Source organism: Somniosus microcephalus, chromosome 10 (genome assembly GCF_052327205.1).
Source record: "Somniosus microcephalus isolate GS21.2 chromosome 10, FLI_Smic_1.0, whole genome shotgun sequence".
Lineage (NCBI taxonomy): Eukaryota > Metazoa > Chordata > Chondrichthyes > Squaliformes > Somniosidae > Somniosus > Somniosus microcephalus.
In genome coordinates, this window is record NC_140996.1 from 64552967 (window position 1) to 64575746 (window position 22780).

Sequence of the window (22780 nt, forward strand, 5' to 3'; positions counted from 1 at the left end):
GGTCACCGAGGCGAGCAGTTTGTCTGCCGGGGTCGGAGGGGTGCAAAAGTGTGCTGTGAAGGTAAGTGATGGGTGCAAGTGTGGCGAGGTGAGTATGTGAGGTGAGTGGATAGTGATAGAAAATGTTTACTTACCTTTGTTTCTTCCTGCAGGCTTCAAATGTTGGGGATGCGGAGAGTCTCGCATCTCCGTGGCAGAGATGACAGATGGCTGCTGCATTCTCCAATGCAACAACCATCTAATTTCTGCTAAAGAAAGAGGTTTGATGAGTCTTGAATTCAAGAGCTCATCAAACTACAGAGAATGTCAGTGTTTGACAGCTGCAAAGAGCTGTCAAGCGATGACAATTCATCTGTCAAAAATTTTGACAGATGAAATGTCATACGCTGATGTTCTCTGTAACCGGCTTCCCCTTAATTGGCCTGCTAAACCCGCTGGGTGGGCTTAACAAGGTCCATCAAGGGAAAATACCGTGGGTTGGCCAGAAGTCGATGGAGGTGGGACTAAAACCCGACAAGTGGGAGTCCCGCCTCCAAAAGCTCCCCATTGGCAAAATCCAGCCCTCAGTTTCTCTAATCATAACTGAAGAAAGGCTGTAAGTCAGAACAGTCACATCAAACTAACAGTGCGGTGAAAAAGTATTTAAACTTAGGCACACTTGTCCAGTACTTGTGTGTTGGATGCAGCTTGCCATTTTAACTATGTTTATGGTTTTGCAGGAGGTGATGCCAAGGGTATGCCTTGCAAATGAAATCTCATATGTACGATTTGCTCAATTTGGCCACACCAAGGGTTTTCAGCCCTCAAGAAAGTTGCTGTTTTGGGATTCTGACCCTCAACTGAAACCACTAGATTTTGGATTCAGCTTTATGGTATGCTTATTTAAGGGTATATTGTTCTGTTATATGCTACATGAAATGCAAGCTTAAGTTAAAGAACATCATATCAATCAAAACACAGAGGGCGGTGGAGGCCAGTTCATTAAATATATTCAAGAAAGAGTTGGATATGTTTCTTGAGGCTGAAGGGATCAAGGGATATGGGGAAAAGGCGGGGACAGGGTACTGAGTTTGGATGATCAGCCATGATCACATTGAATGGCGGAGCAGGCTCGAAGGGCCGAATGGCCTACTCCTGCTCCTATCTTCTATGTTTCTATGTATTATGACTGTTCTAAAGGCCAAATTACACATGACTGGAATACCGCATTCATTTCCTTATTAATCCTAATTTCTGATTCACTACAGCTTGCTTACTTCTTCCCTGATTGTTCCACTTCAGTTTTTCTGAGTATAAATGCAGTTTAAAGAAAATAATGGACATATCTATTTTGTCACATCTTTTGGCGCACACTGCTATGCATTTTCCATATTTATTCAAGTTCCTCTCAGCTTCCTGGCCCTAAACATTTGTAGGTCATTAAAACCCTTTGTTTAGATGGAACTCATGCATTAAATTCTATGGTAAGCTTCTAGTAGTTTAATGTGTGAGAAAGCCCTTTTTCAACTGCGTTAAATTTAAAGCAGAGCATAAGTATAGAATACATACAATCATGCATGTCAGTAGTTTTCAGAGCTAGATTTTCTCGATGGAGGCACTACTTAAATCAACTGGTAACGGATATTGAGTAGTGTGGTAACTTTGAATGAAATAGTCCATAATTAGGCACTAGCTAGTAAGTGGCATCTCTGAAAATCCAATGCAGTGCAGAATTAGGGGTTATCTTCAGGTTGCTGGCAGAATTGCACTTTTAGCTGTTTCTCTACCAAGTAAGAAAAAAATCCATTGACATTCTTTGCCAAGTCAGCCACCAAAACAATAACATAATCGCTGGCAGAAAAAGATTTTAATTCTTTGAATTAAAATCTTCCACATATTGCCAGAGGAGAGTCAAGTTGCCCACAGTTATAGAATGTTCTTCATATTAATGATGTCAAATGACAGGAAGGTATCCATATGACTCACTTCCCTCACTATTTATAGTCATCCATGTTGATTTTCCCTTTGACAACCTGTACATACTCCTACAGTATGTGGAAGCGACTGAATGAGGAAGATTACTAGTTTTCTCATAATCACAATGGGCCAGTAAAAGACTTAGAATAAAATCAATAGTCATTATTTTGTTTTTTTAAAAGAGAAAAATGAAAACTTCCTTGGTTAGAGGATAATGTGATATCAGGACAAAATAAGAAAACTGCATACTACTTTAAACTTTAACTTCATCCTGCATTGACAGTAGATCCTTAGTTTTTGACTGTAGTTGATCAAATATAAATATTTCCAAAATTAGTTCAGGTCAAACTTGTTCATTATAAAATATTCAAAAATGTTAATTTAAATGAAACAAAAGCAAAATACTGCAGATGCTAGAAATCTGAAATAGAAAGAGAAAATACTGGAAATACTCAGCAGGTCAGGCAGCATCTGTGAAGAAAGAAACAGAGTTAACGTTTCAGGTCGATGACCTTTCGTCAGTTCTGTTGAAAGGTCATCGACCTGAAATGTTAATTCCGTTTCTCTCTCCACAGATGCTGCCTGACCTGAGTATTTCCAGCATTTTCTGTTAATTTAAATGAAGTTGTTTAGACCAGAAGTTACCTTTACATAACGACTTTCGTCGTGGAAGAGTTGCAGTAACTACTATAACAAAGAGAAAAAGAATTAGTGCTTCATTTTTGTTTTTATTTATAAATACATTGTTCAGTCCTATTCAAAAGATCAATAAAATGGTTTTACAATAAAAAAAACTACCATGCATTTCAAAAAGCTAATTTTTAAGTGATACTCTATTAGTAAGTTCCTTTCTGGAATATTCACTTAATTCTGAAAATATAAGCAAAAAGATCCAAATAATTTTTAAGTCCAATGGTGATTATTCTCAGTCTGCAGACTTTATATACTAAGTGTAGCCTCCATAGCAGCAGATCAAAAGAACAGGCTCCAATGCCAAGTTAAGCTCAATAATTCCATTTCTGGACCTCAATTCCTTATTTCTGACATCATCCATCCTGGATATTAGGGAGAAAAAGGTTACATTATCAGAAAAGCCAAAAATCCAAAATTATGGGTTTATGTGCTAATAAGGGGATATGATAACTTTTGGGTCTCTCCCATATGAGCTTTGTGACTACTTTGGTGATAGTGGGAAAAGTAAAAAAGTGCAATGGTATCTTCTATGTCAAGAGAAGAATAGTTCAGTGTAAGCTAATGTATGGGATCCCTTGTGCTGGAGTACAAGCGCATGTTCTTGCAGATCAAAGGAGTTTACATCCTTTAAAAATAATGAAGGCCACTTCCCTTATCCACTTATGAAATGAAATATATAGCTGTCAGAAGATCTGCCACTACCTTTCCTCTGAAACTAAGGAATTGGATAGTTAATATCACCGGGTATTTTCTCATACACAGAAACATAGAAAATTAGGAGCAGTAGTAGGCCATTTGGCCCTTCGAGCCTGCTCCACCATTCAATATGATCATGGCTGATCCCCTGGGGTCAATTTTCTGGCCGCCGTCGGGTGGCTTTTCAGGCGGCCGGGGGCCGAAAATCGGCGAAAAAGTGGGTCGGGACCCCCCCGCCTGATTCCCCGCCCCGTCCAACTTTCGGACTGCCGTTTCCCCGCGACCCGCTTCAGTCCTGGCTGCCGCTGGCAGGACTGGTCGTCGGCACACTAATGACCAATAATTACCTTGTTGAAGAAGATTTTCCGTGGCCGTTGCGACTTTGGGGCTTTCCCCACATCAAACACGCCTGCGGGGAACCCCGCTGATGAAACCTGGCGTGAAGCTTGCCGGCTTGCTTGCTGTCAGCTGCAGGTCAGGGAAAGCTGCGATTTAAAGGGACAGCACTTGTATGTTGAAGGACCTTGTTGTTGCAGGTTTGGGGCTACTTCTTCAAGGCTTAGGCACAGCTGTGGAAGGTTGGAGCCTCACACACTTCTCCAATGTGATCTCCTGGGAAGCCCCTCTTGCCACCCGCATTCAGCGCTTCCTCAGCGGAGGCTTCTGCGAGAAGCATGAAACGCCTTTTTTCCTTCCCTTCTTTCCATTACAGGATCTCCAGCAGCAGAGGCGGCAGCAGCAGAACCAGGAACAGCAGGATGAGCACCAGGAGCACCAGGCTGCTGCTCACTCACCTGAAGCTGCACAGGCCAGAAGGGGCCAGCGCTTGGAAGTGGCTTGAGAGCACCTTGCTGCGCTTTAGGGGGCCATGGGGACCCGTATCTGCACTGGCAGTCCTACTCAGAAGGACTTCCATGAAGATCTGGTTTCTCTGTTCAACAGATGGCCAACGCTCCTCAAGAGATGTCATTCTCTTATGAGCACTCACCATGTTTTCCGTACCCTGGCGAGTTATCTCCTCCATGGAGGTTGCCAACCTTTCCATGGTGATGCGTTCATGCGCCAATGACTCCACAAGGGCTCTGCTCATGGTCGCTATGGACTCCTCCATTCGCTCCACACTCGCAGTGACCCTGGAGACGAAACCTGCCAGAGACTCCTGCATCTGTGCATGGAGATCCATCACCTCTGCTTTTGCGGATGGACCCAGAGGCAGAGGGTCGACATGCAGCGCAGCTGAGCTGAGCTGGCAGAGTCCTGCGCCCTCCGACGAGGACTCTCCACTGCTGTCCCTGTCTCCAGAATCTGCTGAGGCTCACTTGTGAGCTATGAAACACCAAGTGACAACACTACTCTATGTCCAGAAGGTCTCCCCGAGGTGTGAGTGTCTGCGCTGGTGCTGGGTGTGCTTACTTCTGCTGACGCTGTGCCCTCAGAGGTTGGAGCTTCCTCTGAGGAGTCTGGCTGCACAGCCTCCTCCTTCTCCACAGTGAGGACGGGGGCTCTGGATGGTACTGTGGGGGAGTAAAGGAAGGAGTTAGAGATGTAATGCCAAGTTCTTCTGGTGACTCCCAGCGAGTTGGCATCTGCTGACACCTGCATCCATGCAGCATTGGTCTCAGTGGGAGGCCTCTTCCTCCCTGTGGGCCCTAACCCCATCCAATAATGCCTGCAGTGAAGCCTCATCGAATCAGAAGGCAGCTCGGGGTCTGGCACTGGCCACAGCTGCTGCAGGCTCCTCTGCCATCCTGTGTGGTTCGTTTGGAAGCCTTCAGAGGATGCAGTCCTTGCTATGGACCTTGAAAGCACCACGAATAATGACATCATACTGTGGGGATTTCTGACTCGAAGTGCTGTTCCTCAAGCTTTCGATTAGGCACTTTACAGCCTTCTGGACTCAACATAGAGTTCAACAATTTCAGATCATAACCTTGGCCCCTATCATATATATATATATATTTTTTTTTTTTTTAATCCACACTTTTGTCTGTGTCTTTTTTTCTTCTCCCCCACATGGCAGCTGTCTTTCATTCTGCCAGTGCAATTTACACTTCATCTAGAGCCATCCTTTGTTTCTTAACCTGTCCCATTACCGTCTCCTTTTGCCTTGAATATCTCTTATTGTCTCTTAACCTCTTCCGCCTTCCATCCTATCACAGACCTTCCCTTTTGTCCTTTCATCCCCTCCCCCCTTTTCCAGCCTCTTCACTTGCTTAAAAATCTGTTCCATTTCCTGCTTTTTTCCAGTTCTGACAAAAGGTCATCGACCTGAAACGTTAACTCTGTTTCTCTCTTCACAGATGCTGCCTGACCTGCTGAGTTTCTCCAGCATTTTCTGTTTTTATTTCAGATTTCCAGCATCTGCAGTATTTTCTTTACATATTGGTCCCTTAGAGGATGGGACTGGGGAATTAATAATGGGAAACAGGGAAATGGCAGAGACTTTAAACAAATATTTTGTATCGGTCTTCATGGCAGCAGACACTAAAAGCATCCCAATAATAATTGATAATCAAGGGGCTATAGGGAGGGAGGAACTTAAAACAATGACTATCACTAGAGAAAAAGTACTAGGCAAACTAATGGAACTAAAGGCTAACAAGTCCCCTGGGCCTGGTGGCCTACATCCTAGGGTCTTAAAAGAAGTGGCTGCAGAGATAGTGGATTTGTCGGATGTAATCTACCAAAATTCCCTGGATTCTAGAGAGGACCCAGCGGATTGGAAAACTGCAAATGTAATGCCCCTATTCAAGAAAGGAGGGAGGCAGAAAGCAGGAAATTATAGTTCAGTTAGCCTAACATCTGTCATTGGGAAAATGCTGCAATCCATTATTAAGGAAGTAATAGCAGGACACTTAGAAAATCATAATACAATCAAGCAGAGTCAACATGGTTTTATGAAAGGGAAATCGTGTTTGACAAATTTACTAGAGTTCTTTGAGGATGTAACAAGCAGGGTGGATAAAGGGGAACCAGTAGATGTAGTGTATTTGGATTTCCAGAAGGCATTCGATAAGGTGCCACATAAAAGGTTACTGCACAAGATATGAGTTCAGGGGGTTGGGGGTAATATATCAGCATGGATAGAGGATTGGCTAACTAACAGAAAACAAAGAGTCGAGATAAATGGGTCATTTTCCAGTTGGCAAACTGTAACTAGTGGGGTGCCACAGGGATCAGTGCTGGGGCCTCAACTATTTACAATCTATATTAATGACTTGGATGAAAGGAACGTGTGTACTGCAGCCAAGTTTGCTGATGATACAAAGATAGGTGGGAAAGCAAGTTGTGAGGAGGACACAAGGGGCTCTATTTTATTAATGGAGGTGGGTTGAAGGGGGGCCTGCTGCTCGGCAGCTTTCTGACGCGCTCCCGGCTGCCGTCTCCGATCACTTACTATATTGGCTTGATTGGCCTCATTACGGCCGACGTGTGGGTCCCTCCAGGCAATTGCTTGGCGGCTGTCAGTATCTTGCATCTGATGATGTGTTGTTTGAATGAAAATTTAAAGGGGCCATGTCCCCTTTGGAAAAAATGTCAATGGGATGGATTGGTGCTGTATTATATAGAAAGAGGAGTTGACAGCATCTGTTTTGAACAAAATTTAATGAATGAAATTGCTGGTCTTATTATTCCAGAAAGATAGTTATGATTTTTTTATGTATCAATTTATTATCTGACTATGAAATGAAAAAGATGCCAGATTCGTTCCAATCATTGGCTTAGTAATATTAATGCTTTTCTCTCTTAAAGGTGCTGGCTGCTGCAGGAATGGCAGCCCCAATAACTAAGGCTGCACCCAGGTTCAATGAGGGCTCTCTCCATGCTCTTGTTGAAGGAGTTAGAGGACATCAGGAGCTCCTCTTTCCTGGAAGCAGAAGGAGGAGGCCTCCTCAGCAAATCAAGGCAGCTTGGCTGCAAATTGCTGAGGAGGTGAGTTCGAGGTCTGTGTGCAGACGCACATGGGTTTAGTGTGGAAAAAGGTTTAATGATCTACTGAGATCACCTAAAGTGTGGCCTCTTTGTTCTGGGAAATGGAAGTTTAAGAGTGAGGGCTCAGGGTGATTTCCATGTAGAATGTTGGTGGTAACACTGAGCACAAACCACCATTTATTGGACAGATTTGAGAATATTGGACTAATATTCATCTCCATGTGCCAGCCACCTATTGAAGCGTAACCTTACACGAATCTGGCATGGATGAGTGCATCACTTGCCTGACGGCCAGCAATGAGGTCGCCTGCTGCTGGATTGGCCACATTGGCTGTTAACTGCCTTAACTACCTGTCCCACCAGTTGGAGTCGGGTCAGTTTGGGAGCAGCTGAACAGACACTCATGAAAATCGGGTGGGGGCGGGAAGGAGGCGGGTTGGGTGTTTGAAGCCATTTTTTCCGATTTTCACAGCTGACCCGCCTCCAAACCCGCATCCTCAGGGCTATTAAAATCGAGCCCAAAGAGTCTGCAAAGGGATATAGATAGGTTAAGTGAGTGGGCAAAAATTTGGCAGATGGAGTATAATGCAGGAAAATGTGAGGTTATCCACTTTGGTAGGAAAAATAAAAAAGCAAATTATTATTTAAGTGGAGAGAGACTGCATAATGCTGCAGTACAAAGGGATCTGGGGGTCCTCGCACATGAAACACAAAAAGTTAGCATGCAGGTACAGCAAGAAAGGCAAATGGAATGTTGGCCTTTATTGCAAGGGGGATGGAATACAAAAGTAGGGAAGACTTGCTACAACTGTACAGGGTGCTTGTGAGACCACACCTGGAGTACTGCGTGCAGTTTTGGTCTCCTAATTTAAGGAAGGATATACTTGCATTGGAGGCAGTTCAGAGAAGGTTCACGAGGTTAATCCCTGAGCTGAAGGGGTTGTCTTATGAAGAAAGTTTGAGCAGGTTGGGCCTATACTCATTGGAGTTTAGAAGAATGAGAGGTGATTTTATTGAAACATATAAGATTCTGAGGGGGCTTGACAGGGTAGATGCTGAGAGGATGTTTCCCCTCGTGGGGGATTCTAGAACTAGGGGGCACATTTTTACGATAAGGGGTCGCCCATTTAAAACGGAGATGAAGAGGAATTTCTTCTCTCAGAGGGTCGTGAATCTTTGGAATTCTCTACCCCAGAGAGCTGTGGAGGCAGAGTCATTGAATATACTCAAGGCGGAGATAGACAGATATTTGAGCTACAGGGGAGTCAAGGGTTATGGGGAGCGGGCGGGAAAGTGGCGTTGAGGCCAAGATCAGATCAGCCATGATTTTATTGAATAGCGCGGCAGGCTCGAGGGGACGAATGGCCTACTCCTGCTCCTATTTCTTATGTTTTTATGTTCCAAATTAAACGGTTGTTAAATGCTTTGGGACTATATAAATGCAAGTTCTTTCTTTACAGCAGTTTAAGGAGCTTCACTGTGAGGCGTGCACATATTTTTAGAATTACAAAAGCTATTCTATGATGGCCTCACTCCAAATTCCCTCAGGGTTCATACTGCAGCTATTTCTCCTCATTATCTTCTTTACCAGTTGGAGCAGTAGCTGTTCTATACCAGCATAGTGTACTTCCTAGCTGTGGAGATTGAAATAATGAGTAAGAATGATAGATTACGTACTATCTTGCTCATTCTTTGATTGAAGGTGAATCTCTATGTACAAAATGCCCTAACTGCCAATCCCATGATTCACTTCTGACCTGGCGCAGATTGCAATATGTCTCACTCTATTATCAAGTTCCCACTGTTATATAATATTAACATGTTTATACATTTAAGTGCGCTCACTTAACATAGGAAGATAGAGCAGATGAATGCGTGGCTGGAGAGATGGTGTAGGAGGGAGGGCTTTAAATTCCTGGGGAATTGGAACCATGTCTGGGGGAGGTGGGACATCTACAAGCCAGACGGGTGGCACCTCAACGGGAACGGGACCAATATCCTCGCGGGAGGGTTTGCTAGTGCTGTTGGGGAGGATTTAAACTAGCTTGGCAGGGGAATGGGAACCAAAATATTGAGTCAATAGGGAGGGAAGGAAAACTGGAATTGGAAAACAAAAACATAGAAGGACAGAGGAATCAAGGGCTGGATAGTAGTCAACAAGGAGGTTTGCCTGTACTAAATGGTATATACTTCAATGCAAGGAGTATAGCAAACAAGGCAGATGAGCTGAGGGGACAGGTAGATACTATGATACTATAGCTATTATAGCTATTATAGAGACGTGGCTGAAAGAGGGACAGGTATGGCAGCTCAACATTCCTGGTTACAGGATTTTCAGACGAGATAGAGAGGGAGGTAAAAAGGAAGCGGTATTGATTAAAGAAACTATTACAGTGAGGAGGGATGATATGTTGGAGGGATCATCAAACAAGGCCATATGGGTCGAATTGAAAAACAAAAAAGGGGCGATCACACTGCTGGGAGTGTACTACGGACCCCCAAACAATGAGAGGGAGATAGAAGAACAAATGTGTAGACAAATTTCTGAGAAGTGCAAAAACTATAGGGCAGTAACAGTAGGGGATTTCAACTACCCCAATATTAACTGGGATAAAATTAGTGTGAAGGGTATAGAGGGTGCGGAATTCCTAAAATGCATCCAGGAGAACATTTTTAGCCAGTATGTAGCAAGCTCAACAAGGGAGGGGGCGGGGGTTCTGGACTTAGTTTTAGGGAATGAAGCTGGGCAGGTAGAGCGTATCAGCGGCGAACATTTTGGTGCTAGTGACCAAAATTCTGATAGATTTAAGTTAGTTATGGAAAAGGACAAGGATAGACCAGGAATAAAAATTCTAAATTGGGGAAAAGCAAATTTTGCTAAGCTCAGAGGGGATTTAGCTACTTGAAGGTAAATCAGTGTCAGAGCAGTGGGAGACATTAAAGGAGGAGATCTGGAGGGTTCAGACCAAATATGTGCCCTTAAAGAACAAAGGTGGGACTAACAAATCTAGAGCCCCTGGATGTCTAGAGACATACAGGGTAGGATAAAGAAAAAAAGGGAGGCGTATGACAGATACCGAGGGCTAAATACTCCAGAATCTTTAGAGGAGTACAGAAAGTGCAGGGGTACAATTAAAAAGCATATTAGGAAAGCAAAGAGAGAGCATGAAAAATTCTTGGCAAGTAAAATCAAGGAAAACACAAAGATGTTTTATAAGTATATTAAGAGTAAGAGGATAACTAAAGACAGGGTAGGGCCTATTAGAGATCATGAGGGTAATCTGTGTGGAGGTGGGAGACGTCGGTAGGGTTCTTAATGAATACTTTGCGTCTTTTTTCACAACGGAGAGGTGCGAAGCAGACATTGCTATCAGGGGGAGGAGTGTGAAATATTAGATGAAATAAATATAGTGAGAGAGGAAGTATTAAGGGGTTTAGAAGCTTTAAAAGTGGATTATTCCCCAGGCCTGGATGAAATGTATCCCAGGCTGTTAAGCGAAGCAAAAGAGGAAATAGCACAGGCCCTGACGATCATTTTCCAATCCTCTCTGGCTTCAGGTGCGGTGCCGGAGGACTGGAGGACTGCTAACGTGGTACCCTTGTTGAAAAAGGGAGAAAAGGATAGACCAAGTAATTACTATGCGATCCAGGGCAATTTGGCACATTGTATCCAAAATTGGCTTAGTGGCAGGAGGCAGAGGGTGATGTTCGAAGGTTGTTTTTGTGACTGGAAGCCTGTGTCCAGTGGTGTACCCCAGGGATCGGTGCTGGGTCATTTGCGGTTTGCAGTGTACATTAATGATTTAGATATGAATGTAGGAGGTATGATCAGTAAGTTCGCAGATGAAACAAAAATTGGTGGAGTGGTAAATGGTGAGGAGGGAAGCCTCAGGCTACAGGACGATATAGATGGGTTGGTTAGATGGGCAGAACAGTGGCAAATGGAATTTAACCCTAAAAAGTGTAAAGTATGTGTCTATACTTAATCCAATAATGAAGAGACAGCTTGGAAGATTCAACGTAGGTCTTTACTTAATACCAACAGGCGGGAACTGAGGGGAGATCAGTACCCATAGTACTATTTATACCCCTATGGCCAGGAGTGGTACTACGGTATCACTACGCCCTACAAAGTAGTGCTGCCCTGGCCATAGGTTTAAAGTAACATACCTATTACATACACAACATTCCTCCCCTTTTAATTAAAACGTACCCGTGCAATTAAGTCAATAGATGCCCCATAACTAGGGCTAATAACATTTGGTAACACAATATACATAACATATTTACATCAAGAGTTGTCTACTTATATATATATAAACAGAAACATGTTATAGATTCAGTCTCTGAGGAGGCCTCCTATCTCGACTAGGATAATGTCTTTCTCTAGTCGGTCTCGGTGTAGGCGGCGATACTTCCGTCACCCCTTCATCGCTGGACTCGTCGGTGTCTGATGGCACATCCTGTGCCGTGGAGATCACTGGAGTGCTGAACTCCTCACAATCCTGAGCCCTCTGTAACGACGAGCTGGGCCGTGATTCCGCTGTAACAATGTGCTGAGACGTTTGAGGTAGTGAATCAGTTGGGTTTCTGGACTCCACAAGTTGATCAGCATGTCGTCTGATTATGCCTTCCCCTGTCTCAACTGTGTACATCAAGGGTCCCTGGCGGGCCTTTATCGTACCAGACCGCCACTTTTCATTCCGATAATCACGGGCCAACACTTGCAGCCCCACCTCGAAGCTCCGTGTCTGTCTGTCAGGAGCCCTACGAAATACTCGGTTTTCCACATCTCTCCGAATGTTTGGTCTGAGCAATTCAAGGCGAGACCTTAACCTTCTATTAAAGAACATGACGGTGGGGGCCTGGTTGGTCACCGTATGTGCAGCATTACGGTATGCGAATAGGAAGTTGTCCACCTTGTGTTGTAGTGGCAACCTTTCCTCCCCCATCGCCTTGATGGCCTTTTTAAAAGTCTGTACAAAGCGCTCTGCCAGCCCATTTGTAGCCGGATGATATGGTGCGGACGTATAATGTCGCACTCCATTCCTTTTTAGGAATGCTTGAAATTCTTCTGCCACAAATTGTGGCCCATTGTCCGAACAGACTTGCTCGGGCACCCCGTTTCGGGCAAAAATGGTCCTTAAGACTGCGACCGTCTTTTCGGCTGTCGTTGATGACATCTTTATGACCTCCGGCCATTTTGAATGGGCGTCCACTACAATAAGGAACATCGCATCCAGGAAGGGGCCAGCGAAGTCCACGTGGATCCTTTGCCACAGCGTTGAGGGCCACTCCCACGGATGTAGTGGGGCTTGTGGTGGTACGTTCTGTACCATCTGGCACCCTTGGCACGCTTTTGCTACTTCCTCAATGTCCCTGTCAATGCCGGGCCACCAGACGTAGGCTCTGGCGAGGCTTTTCATTTTGACACCCCCCAGATGACCTTCGTGTAAGTCCTGCAAAACTTTATGTTGTAATTTTTGAGGGACCACCACCCTGGCTCCGCACATCAATGTGCCCCGGCAGACGGACAACTGGTCCTTCCTTGCCGAAAACGCCGGCAATGATGCGTCACCCTGCGCCGGCCAGCCTTTCACGGTTAACTCGTAAACCCTTGCCAATGTCGGGTCGTTCCGTGTTTCCCGCTCGATACATTGGCTGGTGATGGGCAAGTGTTCCATAACAGCCGTATGATATATTTCCACGGGGTCCTGTACTATCTCTTCGATCTCGGCAGGCAAGGGTAGCCGCGACAGGCCATCCGCATTGCCATGCTGTTTGGTACCCTTATATTTGATAAGGTACTGGTGTGCTCCTAAGAACAGTAACCATCTCTGTAGCCTTTGGGCCGTCATCAGGGGCACCCCTTTTGTTGGATTAAATATCGACACCAACGGTTGATGATCCGTCAGTAGTGTGAAACGTTGCCCATGCAGGTAGTGGTGGAATTTTTTTACACCCCACACCAGACTGAGGGCCTCCCTGTTGATTTGCGCATAGTTTCTTTCGGCTGTAGTTAACGACCTTGAGGCAAATGCTATTGGCCTCTCCGTCCCGTTGGGAAATTTGTGTGACAACACTGCCCCTATACCGTACGGGGAGGCGTCACATGCCAACCTCATTGGCATTTTTGGGTCAAAGTGTGCGAGCACTTCCTTTGATGTAATGAGTTGTTTACCCTTTTTAAAAGCAGCCTCACACGCTTTGTCCCAATTCCAGGAGACTCCCTTTTGCAGCAATGAATTTCGTGGATGTAAAATGGACGATAAGTTCGGGAGGAACTTATGGTAATAGTTTATAAGGCCTAAGAATGATCGTAACTGAGATACATTCTCAGGGGGCGGGGCCTTCACTACTGCCTCGATCTTTTCCGGGGACTTATGCAGGTCTTCCTTATCTATAATGTGACCACAGTATGAGATACGTTCCTGGAAAAACTCACATTTCTGCTTGTTCGCCCTGAGTCTGTATTGTTGCAACCGCAGAAGTACTCGCTCCAGGTTAGCGAGGTGGTCGTTATCCGTTTGTCCTGTCACCAGGATGTCATCCAGGTAGCACTGCGTTCCTGGAATGCCCTGTAGGACCTGTTCCATGGTCCTCTGCCATATTGCCGGGGCGGACGCCACACCAAATACCAGGCGATTGTACTGGTACAATCCCTTGTGTGTGTTAATCGTTAGGAGCTTTTTCGAGTCCTGTTCCACCTCCATCTGTAAATAAGCTTGACAAAGGTCAATCTTCGTAAAGTGTCTACCCCCAGCTAACGATGCGAATATGTCCTCTATCCGCGGCAGCGGATACTGCACCGTGTGCAGGACTGGGTTAATAGTTATCTTAAAATCCCCGCAAATGCGAACCTTCTTTGGTTCCCCCGGTGTGTTATTTGCAGATTTCTTTATAACTGGGATGATGGGCGTGGCCCACTCACTCCACTCAATCTTTGTAAGGACACCTGCACTCTCTAAGGCATCCAGTTCTGCTTCCACAGCTGGCCGAATGGCGTAAGGCACCGGTCTGGCCTTACAAAACTTGGGGTTTGCGTCTTGAGCAATAGTTATTTTTGCTCTAATGTCCTTTAAGGTCCCCAGCCCTTGTTGGAACACCTCTGGCGTTTTTGCCAATATTTTCAACAGCCTGCTTGTAATGGTTGTATCATCCTTGGTGGTCTCTACTTTTAACTCGTGTATCGACTTCCAGTCGAAATGGATTTTTCTTATCCATTCCCTACCCAAAAGTGGTGATCCACCGTTTGGTAGGACGTATAAATAAAGTCCTGGCACTTTCCTGCCGTTGTATTTAACTGTTACTTGCATTTTTCCCTTCGGGTAAACTTTTTGTCCCGTATATGTTTTTAATTTAATTTCCGTATCCTTTAAGGGAATGCGTTTGAACAGCCTGTTATAATCTTGTTCATTAATTACTGATAGGGCTGAACCCGTGTCCAGCTCCATATTAACTTCGACGCCTGCTACCTTCATTTTAACCCACATGGTGCTGTGGTCCTCCGTTTTGTCTACACCATATAACTTGAGACATCCCAGACCTTTAGGCTCTGCTTTTGTGCCTTCCTGTGACTCGTCTGATCTACTGTCAGACATCGTATGTATTTTTGTCCTTGCCTTGGTACTGCTCGGACTGCCCCCACTATTGGGTTTCGTACCCGACCGACAAACTTTCGCTATATGCCCCTTTTTTCCACACTGCCGGCATATTTTATCACGAAACCAACAATTACTTTGGTCGTGGGTGGTTTTGCCACAACGGTAGCATTTACCTTTGTGAAATGTCACCTCATGGGTGTCATAGCAGGTTGTGTTTTGTCGCATTTGAGCAGCACCCTGTGCTGCTGCTTCGTGGACCGATGCTATTTCAATCGCCTGATCTAGGCTGAGCTGTTTCTTGGCTAGCAACCGTTTTCGTGTACTCTCATTTAACATGCCACAGACAAATCTGTCTCTGATCGCGTCCGCCAATATGGCTCCAAACTGGCAATGTTTGGATAACCTTCTGAGCTCAGCTAAATAGGCTGCCTGCGACTCATCATTCCTTTGGTCGCGTCTGTAGAAGCGGTACCTTTCCGCTATAAATGGTGGCTTAGGGTTTAAATGTACCTTTAACGTATCAACAATTTGGGCATACGTTTTGTCTGCTGGCTTTTCTGGAGTAAGAAGATTCCTCAGCAGACCGTATGTTTTTGCCCCCATACAATTTAATAAGGTTGCTACCTTTTTGTCATCTTCCACCTTGTTTACTATGCAATAAAGTTCATGCCTTTCGATATAGGCATCCCACTCTTCTGTGTCCTCAACAAATGCTGACAACCAACCTTCCTTAGACATTTTAAACTGCTGAAGAGCTATTCCCGCCTTTCTCCACTAGATGGCATTTTTGTTTTTTTTATTTTAAACTGCTGAAGAGAAAAAAAAACTTTTCCCCTTTGTCCACTAGATGGCGTTTTTCCCGCCTTTTCTCCTGCTGCTGCTAACAGCCTCTCTCCAGCTTCGTTATTTTTGGCCCTTGCAGCTCCCGTTATTGCCACCGCCGCTATTGACAAAGACCTTCCCCTCTCGTGGCTTGCTAGTCCTCGTGGCTCCGTTTGTTCCCCAGAGCGCCTGCCCGTTCTGGCCCTTGCAGCTTCCGTTCCCCGGGAAGGATTTCAGTTTACCTGGCCCTGGGTGGACTTTTGCCCCGTGGCTGGAGCGCCCGTTCAGCCTCTTCTCTCAGCTGCTGCAGCCTCCGCTGGAACCCTCTCTCTCTCGCTCCGTTGCTGCCGCTCCTCCCGAACCCGGAGTGCTGGGCGGCCTCCTTCAGTCGACGCTGGACTCTGCAGGCTGGCTGGTAAGAAACCTCTCTCCTTCTCTCTCCATACTGCTACCGTTCCTTTGTTGCACCGTGTACTGGTGAGTTCGAACCTTACTCGTCGCCAGTGTAAAGTATGTGTCTATACTTAATCCAATAATGAAGACACAGCTTGGAAGATTCAACGTAGGTCTTTACTTAATACCAACAGGCGGGAACTGAGGGGAGATCAGTACCCACAGTACTATTTATACCCCTATGGCCAGGAGTGGTACTACGGTATCACTACGCCCTACAAAGTAGTGCTGCCCTGGCCATAGGTTTAAAGTAACATACCTATTACATACACAACAAAAAGTGTGAGGTGATGCATTTTGGGAGGACTAACAAGGCAATGGAATACACAATGAATGGTAGGACCCTTGGAAGGACAGAGGATCAGAGGGACCTTGGTGTGAAAATGGTATGTTGGCCTTCGTAGCGAGAGGGTTTGAGTACAGGAACAAGGATGTCTTGCTGCAGTTGTACAGGGCCTTGGTGAGACCACATCTTGAGTATTGTGTGCAGCTTTGGTCGCCTTATCTGAGGAAGGATGTTCTTGCCATGGACGGAGTTCAGCGAAGATTCACCAGGCTGATACCTGGGATGGCAGGAATGACGTATGAGTAGAGATTGGGTCGATTGGGCTTGTACTTGCTGGCGTTTAGAAGAATGAGAGGGGATCTCATTGAAACTTATAAAATTCTGACAGGACTGGACAGGCTAGATGCAGGAAGGATGTTCCCGATGGTCGGGGAGTCCAGAACCAGGGGTCACAGTCTAAGGATAAGGGGTATGCCATTTAGGACAGAAATGAGCAGGAATTTCTTCACCCAGAGAGTGGTGAACCTGTGGAATTCTCTACCACAGAAGGCAGTAGAGGCCAATTCATAAAATATATTCAAGAAGGAGTTGGATATATTTCTTAAGGCTAAAGGGATCAAGGGGTACGTGGAGAAAGCGGGGGCCAGGTACTGAATTTGGATGATCAGCCATGATCACATTGAATGGCGGAGCAGGCTCGAGGGGCCGAATGGCCTACTCCTGCTCCTATCTTCTATGTTTCTTCTTCTATGTGCATGTACATAGATCCATGAAGGCAGCAGGACAGGTAGATAAGGGCCTAGAAATTGAGTTTGCGCTGCGCCAGGGCTTTAGCGCCGGAAGTTAGCGCCGGCGCTAAGTCCCTTTGCGCGCGCCAAAAATTCAGTAGCGCCGCGCCCAAACGGCTGCCGGCGCTACTGAAGGGTTTTAGCGCCTGAAAACTGGCGCAACGCGCCGCATTGCGGCGCTGCGGCGCCCGCTGCGGTGCGGCAGGCTCGGGAAGTGCAGGCCTCCTCCTTCCGTTAAGGAGGAGCTGCCTGCACCCGGCCGCGGCCCGCGCAAATCTCTTCAAAAATGAGCCCGGCACCTCGGGCAAGTGCCGGGCTTGCATCTGTTCCGGTGGGGGGGGGGGGGAGAAGTCCGGGGAGGGAGCTGCGGGCAGGCGGCCGGCGGGAAAGCGGCCGGCCGCCGCGCCTCCTTAAAGCGCCGGCGCAGACTCCGACAACACTCGTTTGCCGGAGTCTTAGTTGCGGCTGCCACTGGCGAGGCGGCCGCAACTGAATTTCGGCTTGGGGCCGGGTTACCACGGCAACCGGGACGCTGCGCACACCGATGGCGTCATCGGTGCCGGCGCAGCGCTTCCGGTCTACCGCCGCGGAAGGGCCCCAGGCAATTTAGGAACCGGCGCCAATTGCAGCGCTAGGCCCTCTAGTGCCGCAAAATCGGTGCTAAGGGCACTGAATTTCTAGGCCAAGGTGTTTAAAAAGACATATGGGATACTTGCCTTCATTAGCCGAGGCATAGAATGTAAGAGCAGGGAGGTTATGATGGAGCTGTACAAAATGCTAGTTAGGCCACAGCGGGAATACTGTGTGCAGTTCTGGTCACCACACTATAGAAAGGATGTGATTGCATTGGAGAGGGTGCAGAGGAGATTCACCAGGATGTTACCTGGGCTGGAGCGCCTCAGCTATGAAGAGAGACTGGACAGGCTTGCGTTGTTTTCCTTAGAGCAGAGGCTGAGGGGGGACCTGATTGAGGTGTACAAAATTATGAGGGGCATAGATAGGGTAGATAGAAAGGAACTTTTTCCCTTAGTCGAGGGGTCAATAACTAGCGGGCATAATTTCAAGGTAAGGGGCAGGAGGTTTAGTGGGGATTTGAGAAAAAACCTTTTCACTCAGAGGGTGGTTGGAATCTGGAACTCACTGCCTGAAAGGGTGGTAGAGGCAGGAACCCTCACAACATTCAAGAAGCATTTAGATGAGCACTTGAAACGCCATAACATACAAGGCTACGGACCAAGTGCTGGAAAATGTGATTAGAATAGGGCTTGATGGCTGGCGCGGACACGATGGGCCAAAGAGCCTCTTTCTGTGCTGTATAACTCTATGACAGGCCAGTCAGCCTAACCTTGGTGGTGGGAAAGTTATTGGAAAAAATTCTGAAGGACAGGATAAATCTTCATTTAGAAAGACACGGATTAATCAAAGATAGTCAGCACGGCTTTGTTAAGGGAAGGTTGTGCCTGACAAACTTGATTGAATTTGTGGAAGGAGGTAACAAAGAGGGTAGATGAGGGTAGTGCATTTGATGTAGTGTATATGCACTTTAGCAAGGCTTTTGATAAGGTATCACATGGCAGACTGGTCACGGCATTAAAAGCCCATGGGATCCAGGGCAAAGTGTCCAGTTGCATTCAAAACTGGCTCGAAGACAGGAAGCAGAGGGTAATGTTTGATGGGTGTTTTTGTGACTGGAAGGCTGTTTCCAGTGCGGTTCTGCAGGGCACTGTACTAGGTCCCTTGCTTTTTGTGGAATATATCAATGATCTAGACTTGAGTATAGGTGGTATGATTAAGAAGTTTGCAGATGATACTGAAATCGGCTGTGTGGTTGATACTGAAGAAGGAAGCTGTAGACTGCAGAAAAATATCAATAAATTGGTCAGGTGGGCAGAATAGTGGCAAATGGAATTCAATCCGGAGAGGTGTGAGGTAATGCATTTGGGGAGGGCTAACAAGGAAAGGGAATACACATTAAATGGTAGGACACTGAGTAGCGTAGAGAAACAAAGGGACCTTGGAGTGAATGTCCACAGGTCCCTGAAGGTAGCAGGCCAGATAGATAAGGTGGTTAAGAAGGCATACAGAATGCTTGCCTTTATTAGCCATGGCATAGAATACAAGAGCAGGGGGGTTGTGCTTCAACTGTATAAAACACTAGTTAGGCCTCAGCTAGAGTACTACGTGCAGTTCTGGTCACCACATTACAGGAAAGATGTGATTGCATTAGAGAGGGTACAGAGGAGATTTACAAGGATGTTGCCGGGAGTAGAGAATCTTAGCTTTGAGGAAAGACTGGATAGGCTGGGTCTGTTTTCCTTGGAACAGAGGAGGCTGAGGGGAGACCTTATTGAGGTGTATAAAATTATGAGGGGCATAGATAAAGTGGATAGAAAGGACCTATTTCCCTTAGCAGAGGGGTCAGAAACCAGGGGGCACAGATTTAAAGTAATTGGTGGAAGGTTTAGAGGGGATTTGAGGGGAAATTTCTTCACCCAGAGGGTTGTGGGGGTCTGGAACTCACTGCCTGAAAGGGTGGTAGAGGCAGGAACCCTAACCACATTTAAAAAGTACTTGTGTGTGCACTTGGGATGCTCTAACCTGCAGGGTTACGGACCAAGAGCTGGGAAGTGGGATTAGGCTGGATAGCTCTTTGTTGGCCGGTGCGGACACGATGGGCCAAAATTGCCTCTTCCGTGCTGTAACTTTCTATGATTCTATGGAAATCATGGACATTTAGTATATGATTTTCTCAAAGGATCAGTGATTTTCCACCATGAGATGGAAGAAATTTCTAACTGTATGCAGAGACTAAACTTTAATCAAAAGGGGAGAGCGATTGTAGAGGCTCTAGCTACAGACATTATTCTACTATTCTCTTTCTTTCTTCAAATCCACTTCAGAAGTTTCCCTATTGCTGCATTTTTAATGTGGGAGTATATTATTATGTGCATGGATTCTAGGGAGTAGAACAAAGTCTTCACTTAGGAATAGCAGTAACTGCAAAAGGGAATATCCTTTGACCTGTGAACGTAACAGCTTTTGTGAAATATGCAGCCTGAAGCGAAGCCAGACTAAAAAGTCTGCAATTTGATGAAGTTGAACAGTGTATACGCAGCTCTAAAGAATACTGCAGAATCAGTAGCTAGATCAGAGGGGTAACGTGTAGTCTTCTGTCATGTCTCTGTTAAATGTTAGAAATTTGCTTGTTGCTGGAGCAAGAATTGCCTTCTCAGAAAGCGATCTGCATATCAAACCCTTCTTGTGTTTTGTTAAAATTCAGTTTATCTCCGTAGGACTCAGTAATTTATTTTTTGTTCTTTCTGAAAAACCTTGATAAATTTCAGTCTGCAAAACAGTAACAGTAGAGGACACTGGAGGCAGCTCAGCAGAGGTTGGGTAAGTGCACTATCTGTAAAGTTAATAAAAACTACAAAGAAATGGCTCCAATTTGAGAGTCTAAATTTTTAGATATAAAATAACAAAATTTGCCAGAGTTGAAGGGAACTAAGAATTCAGGTCTCTTTCTTTTGCTCTAGCTGCATCTGTAGTCCATTATAAAAGATGTAATAACAGAGCACTTGGAAAACAGTGGCAGGATCGGATAAAGTCAACATGGATTTACAAAAGGTAAATCATGCTTGACTAATCTACTGGAATTTTTTGAGGATGTAACTGGTAGAATAGATAAGGGAGAACCAGGGGATGTGGTGTATTTGGACTTTCAGAAGGCTTTCGATAAGGTCCCGCATAAGAGATTAGCATGCAAAGTTAAAGTACATGGGATTGGGGGTAAGGTACTGTCTTGGATAGAGAACTGGTTGGCAGACAGAAAGCAAAGAGTTGGAATGAACGGGTCTTTTTCCGAGTGGCAGGCAGTGACTAGTGGGGTACCGCAGGGATCGGTGCTAGGACCCCAGCTATTCACAAGATATATATATATATAAATGATCTAGACAAGGGAACTAGATGTAATATCTCCAACTTTGCAGATGACACAAAGCTGGGCGTGTGTGCTGTGAGGAGGATGCCGAGAAACTCCAGTATGATTTGGACAGGTTGGGTGATTGGGCAGATGCATGGCAGATGCAGTATAATGTGGATAAATGCGAGGTTATCCACTTTGGTGGCAAAAACAGGAAGACAGATTATTATCTGAACGGCAGTAGGTTGGGAAAAGGGGAAGTGCAGTGAGACCTGGGTATCCTTGTGCAGCAGTCGCTGAAGGTAAGCATGCAGGTGCAGCAGGCAGTTAAGAAGGCAAATGGTATGTTGGCCTTCATAGCAAGAGGATTCGAGTACAGGAGCAAGGATGTCTTGCTGCAGTTGTACAGGGCCTTGGTGAGACCACACCTTGAGTATTGTGTGCAGTTTTCGTCACCTTATCTGAGGAAGGATGTTCTTGCCATGGAGAGAGTGCAGCAAAGATTCACCAGACTGATACCTGGGATGGCAGGAATGACGTATGAGGAGAGATTGGGTCGATTAGGCTTATATTCTTTAGAGTTTAGAAGGATGAGAGGGGATCTCATTGAAACTTATAAAATTCTAACAGGACTAGACAGACTAGATGCAGGAAGGATGTTCCCGATGGCGGGGGAGTCCAGAACCAGGGGTCACAGTCTAAGGATAAGGGGTAAACCATTTAGGACTGAGAGGAGGAACTTCTTCACCCAGAGAGTGGTGAACCTGTGAAATTCTCTACCACAGAAGGCAGTAGAGGCCAATTCATTAAATATATTCAAGAAGGAGTTAGATATATTTCTTAAGGCTAAAGGGATCAAGGGATATGGGGAGAAAGCAGGGACAGGGTACTGAATTTGGATGATCAGCCATGATCTCATTAATTGGCGGAGTGGGCTCGAGGGGCCGAATGGCCTACTCCTGCTCCTATCTTCTATGTTTCTATGTAATGATAATCTATAATTGCACTTCACACATAATACAATTTTTGGTACAAAAAGAACAAATCATTACTATATCATATAAATAGTATCTTACATGGAGGCTCCACTATCTTCTTTGGTGATTTGATAGGACATGCTTTCAGCTGGAAAAAAAAAGCACATCTCTATTTAAAAATTGAACTTAAGAGCTGTACTTACCAATACACACTCCTGGAAGATGAAGGTGTCTGCAGGGAGTGCACATTCGTACCATCAACCCTATAATTCTAACAACCAAACCAAATGTTTGAGTTTCAGCCTATACCAGCCCAATACTCTTCAAACATTATAGTGCTAATTTTCTAAATATGTACTGTCCCCATATAATAGGTAGAAAATTATGGGAAGTGCAGCAAGTCAGCGATTTCCCAATATGCATGGCTGCCATGTGAGACTCAACACTCGTAGTGCGCATTCAGAAAATCAGCCCTAATAGCTTCATACAAACCAAGATGATCCATTGTTTCATTTGAGTTTCTAAAATACAGAAAAATAACAGATCCTGCATCTATCTATATATATAAAACGGTATGTCTCTCTGTCTGTCTTTCTGTCTCTCTGTCCGGCTATACAATCAAAAGTTATAGAGCGTACCTACACGTGCGT

The 22780-nt window shown here is 45.4% G+C and overlaps 1 protein-coding gene across 5 annotated transcripts in view; it reads right to left on the reverse strand.

Annotated features, from left to right (window-relative positions):
- The window catches only part of LOC147111529 (cilium assembly protein DZIP1-like), a 580724-nt gene that overhangs the window by 230457 nt on the left and 327487 nt on the right, over positions 1-22780 (reverse strand). For 4 of the 5 annotated variants that reach the window (XM_085998574.1, XM_085998575.1, XM_085998573.1 and 1 more), the window contains exons 9-10: positions 22230-22278; positions 2602-2643 (exon numbers count right to left, since the gene is read on the reverse strand). In XM_085998574.1, the coding sequence (XP_085854700.1) occupies positions 2602-2643; positions 22230-22278 (91 nt within the window). The remainder of the gene's footprint in view (positions 1-2601; positions 2644-22229; positions 22279-22780) is intronic. The other variant, XM_085998576.1, reaches the window with a different exon arrangement.